Source organism: Lactuca saligna, chromosome 6, assembly GCF_052625555.1.
Source record: "Lactuca saligna cultivar CGN05327 chromosome 6, ASM5262555v1, whole genome shotgun sequence".
Classification (NCBI taxonomy): domain Eukaryota; kingdom Viridiplantae; phylum Streptophyta; class Magnoliopsida; order Asterales; family Asteraceae; genus Lactuca; species Lactuca saligna.
This window is the reverse complement of record NC_136422.1, coordinates 73,657,787-73,663,323: the sequence shown is the minus strand read 5'-3', so window position 1 is coordinate 73,663,323 and position 5,537 is coordinate 73,657,787. Positions and strand designations below refer to the sequence as shown.

Below are 5,537 nucleotides of genomic sequence, written 5' to 3'. Positions count from 1 at the left end.
GAGATTGTTGGGTCAAAAATATGGTTTATACTTTACTTTTATGGGGAAATTGTATTTTTGTGTGTTAGACCATAAACAGCTTAGTGTTTACGGCCATATAAGTGTTTACGGCCGTAAACCCATTTACGGCCCATGTTCTCCGGCCCATGTTCCCCTTGTGTGTGTGTGTGTGTGTATATATATATATATATATATATATATATATATATATATGTGTGTGTGTGTGTGTGTGTGTGTGTGTTAGGAGTGAAGAGTAGAGATTGATGAATAGAAGAGAGTGCATGGTCTAGAGAAAAGAGTGTGTGTTGTGTGTGAATCTTGTATTTGAATCTACATTCTAATCATCAAATAATATAAGATTCATCATCATCTTCTTCTCCTTCTCTTCTATTTGATCTAACATCATCCGTTTGATTGGGATTCCACACCATTAAACGGATCTGGTTGATACACAAACAGATTATGGACTTACAGGAGGAAAGGGATGGGATAGGCTCGATTATGGTTAGAGGTGAGGTAGACGGTAGACATGTGTGTGTGTGTGTGAGAGAGAAAGAGATGTCTTAGAGTCGATCTCCTCTCTTTGAAACCAAAAATGTCTTGGAATTGTCGGAGTACTGGAGTCAGTGTGGGTGGTCATGGTGGATTTGAGATGTTATCAAGAAGAAGGGGAGGGGGAGATGGGTTATCAAATGTAGTGGTCCATTTCTTTTTAAAATGAAATAATAATTATTTTTTATAATAAACAAATCAGTAAATAATTAATAAATAACAAATAAATAGAAAATAATAAATAAAGACAAAATGGTATTTTTATGTGTGGTTGGACTAAACGTGCAAAAAAAAAACACACACTGAGGAAGGGTCCGAGTTAATTTTTGAAAATAGCGTCTAAACGTACGTTTTGACACATGTACTAGGGGACGGTGGTAGTTTTTCTGATTGATCTGTCAAGTCATGTTTAAATAAAAGAATGTAGGAAATTGTTTGAAATGTATTTATAATCAATGTTTTTTCAACATTTAAATTAAATAATTATAGAAGATTACCTTATTCATTATAGGCTTGCAAGTTGCAAGATTGTATCATGTAGAATCTTAATTTGAAAGAGACGACGAACACTAATTTTCTAAGTTATTTGACACATTTTAAAGGTTTTTTTTTTTTTTTTTTGGTTGCAGTAAAATGAGGAAGACGGGATTAGATCGTTCGCTTTGTAATGTATGCGACATTTTATATCCTCCTTGCTTCAAAGGCATCCTTACAAAATTGGTCTCTATGTGCATAATAACAGTTTTTGTTAGCCTTTGATAACAAAAAGAATGTAAAGTCATATTTCAGCACCAAAAGTCTTTGGTCTATCAAGTTGTGTAGGAATTAAGAAATATGTTGATCATCAAGTGGTTGAGTGGTTCAAGTGTTGTTGTTGTAGACAAAAGTGTATTTACTTTCTTACCATTGTGTATATGATCTTGACAGAATGGAGATCCGTTGTTGTTAGTTGATATCATTGGATAAAAAAATCAAAAGAAAAAAAAAAATATGTGCAAGTAAGTTTCGACTTTGGATGTCGTAACATGGGTGTGAATTTATATATTAAAAGTCATTTCCTACCATGGGGCAAAGGGAGAGAACGAAAGGTGGGGCTGAAAAAAAGGATGCAAGCAATGGCTGTAAGCGTCATCATCTTGACTTCTCTCTTTTTCAACATTTTTCTCCAAATGTTCTGAAAACGTCAATTCATCATGCTTGCATATTCCAAGATTCAATTCATCATAGATTCTTATTCAAAAACGGGATATGCATTTGCATAAACAATGGCCACCAATCCATTGGTATCCGGTGATCTCTCACTTCAAAAAGGGCCAACAGGAAACAAGTCTCTGTCCTTAAAAAACCCGCCGACGGATTCCGATCAGCAGCATTGGTTGTTCGAGAGCAGAGGAACGTACGGAATCGGAAACGCGTATAACGATAAAAACGACCATGAAACTGGAACCAAATTGGCTAAATTCTTGGACAAACCATGGAAACCTCTCACCCGCAAAACTCAAGTCCCCCCAAGTGTTCTTAGCCCATATCGGTTCCTTGTTGCCATTAGATTGGTAGTCCAATTCTTGTTTCTATCATGGAGATTACAAAACCCTAATTTTGATGCGATGTGGTTGTGGGGGATTTCGATTTCATGTGAGATTTGGTTTGCGTTTTCGTGGTTGTTGGATCAGTTACCCAAGTTAAATCCGATAAACCGAGCTACGGATTTGGTGGCTTTGAAGGATAAGTTTGAGAGCAAGTCTGCGGAGAACCCTAGTGGCCGGTCGGATTTACCGGGAATAGATGTGTTTATCTCGACTGCGGACCCTGATAAGGAACCGCCTTTGGTTACTGCGAATACTATTTTGTCTATTCTCGCGGTTGAGTGGCCTATCGAGAAGGTTTCTGTTTATATCTCGGACGATGGTGGTGCCATTCTAACGTTTGAAGCTATGGCTGAGGCAGTCGATTTCGGTCATGTATGTGAAATTAAAGCGGGTAAACATATATACGATTAAAATTTTCAAATATAACGTAAAATCAAGATATTTTGTTTTATTTATTTTATACAGAGTGAACCGTTTAATACAATTGGCTATTTTTTATAATGTGATCAACCCAATTGAATTAAATGCCACATCATTTGCAACTATGAGGCATTGTCGATATGTCGTCCTCAAGACAACAACTAACAAAAATTTGTCTAAATATGCAGCTATGGGTACCGTTTTGTCGAAAACACAACATCGAACCTAGGAACCCCGAAAGTTATTTCACACAGAAAATAGATCACACAAAAAATAAAAAACGGGCTGATTTTGTGAAGGATCATCGTTGGATGAAGCGAGAATATGACGAGTTCAAAGTGAGAATAAATGGTCTTCCTGATGTCATACGGAAGCGTTGTGAAAGGTACAATCACAGAGAAATGAAGGAGAAGAAGAATGATAGTTCAGGATTAGGAGAGGCTGCTAAAGCAACTTGGATGGCAGATGGTACCCATTGGCCAGGTACGTGGTTCACCCCAACAACAGATCACAAAAAAGGTGACCATGCAGGAATTATTCAGGTAAACTCATTTTGGACTTCAAATATATTGTCTAGCACATGTGAGGAATTGATTATAAAGTCCCACATTTGCTAGATGTCGTTCATTGCTTTAATTATATATGTTGGGAGTATAAATTTTGACATTTTTTGGTGACAAAATCAACAAACTCTTTGAAATAAAATCTTGAATTTGAATCTGTCTACATAGTTGATGAGCAGGGTGCCAGAAAACGATCCGGTGATGGGGAAGGACAATGAAGGAAAACTTGACTTTACGGGTGTCGACATTAGGCTTCCAATGTTTGTGTATGTCTCACGTGAAAAACGTCCTGGTTATGACCATCAGAAGAAGGCTGGAGCCATGAACGCATTGGTTAGGTCATCGGCTATACTCTCTAATGGACCTTTCATTCTTAACTTGGATTGTGATCATTATATATATAACACCATGGCTATAAGGGAAGGTATGTGCTTCATGTTGGATCGTGGGGGTGACCGCGTTTGCTACATACAGTTTCCTCAAAGGTTTGAAGGGATCGATCCTTCCGATAGATACGCAAACCACAACACAGTGTTTTTCGATGGTGCGATCTTTTTCTCCTTTTTAGTTTATTATAAAGAAATCCTTTGGCCCATAAATATTTACATTATAGCTTATATGTGTTTTTCACATGATTAGGGAATATGAGAGCTCTGGATGGTTTACAAGGTCCGGTATACGTAGGAACTGGTTGCATGTTTCGACGGTATGCACTCTATGGGTTTAGTCCACCTCGAGCAATCGAATACCGTGGAATTGTGGGCCAGAAAAAGAAACCTGCGGCTACACTCTCTCCAGGCCGCTCATTACAGGCTGTGCGTGATCAAGACCATGATCTTCATACCTCAAAAGAAGAGCATCCTGATTTAAGCCTCCCTAAAAAATTTGGAAATTCAAACATGTTCGTTGACTCTATAGCAGTCGCGGAGTATCAAGGGCGGCCACTTGCCGATCATGTGTCTGTTAAAAATGGTCGTCCTGCAGGTGCACTACTTGCTCCGCGCCCTCCATTGGATGCGCTTACTGTAGCTGAGGCTATAACTGTTATTTCTTGCTGGTAAATGCTCCCTTCTCTCCTTAATTAGGGCTCTTTTGAATAGAAAATCAAAGACTCTAGATATCTAACGGTTTATGATTTTTCAATAGGTATGAAGAGAATACCGAATGGGGAGATCGGATAGGGTGGATCTACGGGTCTGTAACAGAGGATGTGGTTACAGGTTATAGAATGCACAATCGTGGGTGGCGATCTGTCTACTGTATAACAAAGCGAGACGCGTTTCGTGGGACAGCACCTATCAACATGACTGACCGGTTGCATCAAGTGCTCCGTTGGGCCACGGGTTCGGTTGAGATATTTTTCTCGAAAAACAATGCGTTTTTAGCGAGCTCACGTCTCAAGTTCCTACAAAGAATAGCGTATATTAACGTTGGCATGTACCCTTTCACATCTATATTCTTGGTTGCGTACTTATTCCTCCCAGCACTTTGCATGCTCACAGGGCAATTCATCGTGCCAAACATTGATGCCACATTTCTAACGTATCTCCTCATCATGACTATGACACTTGCTCTCATCTCTCTTCTTGAAGTAAAGTGGTCTGGAATAGCCTTAGAGGAATGGTGGCGAAATGAGCAGTTTTGGGCCATTGGTGGCTCAAGTGCTCATCTGGGTGCTGTGATTCAAGGGCTGCTAAAAGTTATAGCTGGAATCGAAATTTCATTCACTCTGACTTCTAAATCAGCGGCTGAAGATGATGACGATATATACGCTGATTTATACGTTGTGAAGTGGTCAAGTCTGTTTGTAATGCCACTCACCATTTGCATTACCAACATTGTAGCACTTATTATGGGGACTGCGAGGACGCTTTTTAGTGTGATTCCTCAATGGAATAAGCTTTTTGGTGGAGCTTTTTTTAGCTTTTGGGTGTTGGCTCATATGTATCCGTTTATGAAAGGGCTGATGGGTAGAAGAGGAAAAGTGACGACTATACTTTATGTTTGGGCAGGGGTGTTGTCTATTACTGTCTCTTTGCTTTGGATTACTATCAGTCCCCCAGATGACATTGGTAAAATCTAGGATTTGCAGCTTTTGAAAGGATTATATATATATATATATATATATATATATATATATATATATATATATATATATATATATATATATATATATATATATATATATATATATATATATATGTTAGTGGTAGTCTTTTTATCTTAATGGTTAGTAGTTGTAACAATGTATTACAATCCAGTTCTTAGATTAATACATATATTACTGGCGAGTGGCAACTATAAGTAAGGGTTTTAAGATCAAGGATTTGAAAAAGTACAACTTACAAAAATTGTGAATTTTTCCTAAAGAGTGCAAAATAATCATGAGCTCTTCATAGTAACATTGCATGCC

General features: G+C 38.0%; 1 protein-coding gene across 1 annotated transcript; it reads left to right on the top strand.

The window, feature by feature from the left end:
• The first annotated feature begins 1,640 nt into the window (after positions 1 to 1,640).
• Positions 1,641 to 5,223, top strand: LOC145001941 (cellulose synthase-like protein D1). Its single transcript, XM_078961269.1, has 5 exons — positions 1,641 to 2,513; positions 2,750 to 3,103; positions 3,293 to 3,668; positions 3,764 to 4,181; positions 4,271 to 5,223. The coding sequence occupies exons 1-5, from the start codon at positions 1,818 to 1,820 to the stop codon at positions 5,205 to 5,207; spliced, it is 2,781 nt and encodes a 926-aa protein (XP_078817395.1). The 5' UTR covers positions 1,641 to 1,817; the 3' UTR covers positions 5,208 to 5,223.
• The last annotated feature ends 314 nt before the right edge of the window (positions 5,224 to 5,537 follow it).

Excerpts from the sequence above, each read along its gene's own strand:
- LOC145001941 (XM_078961269.1), top strand. The coding sequence starts at position 1,818 with ATGGCCACCAATCCATTGGTATCCGGTGATCTCTCACTTCAAAAAGGG. Across the intron at positions 2,514-2,749 it reads AGGCAGTCGATTTCGGTCAT|CTATGGGTACCGTTTTGTCG; the intron begins GTATGTGAAATT and ends CTAAATATGCAG. Across the intron at positions 4,182-4,270 it reads ATAACTGTTATTTCTTGCTG|GTATGAAGAGAATACCGAAT; the intron begins GTAAATGCTCCC and ends ATTTTTCAATAG.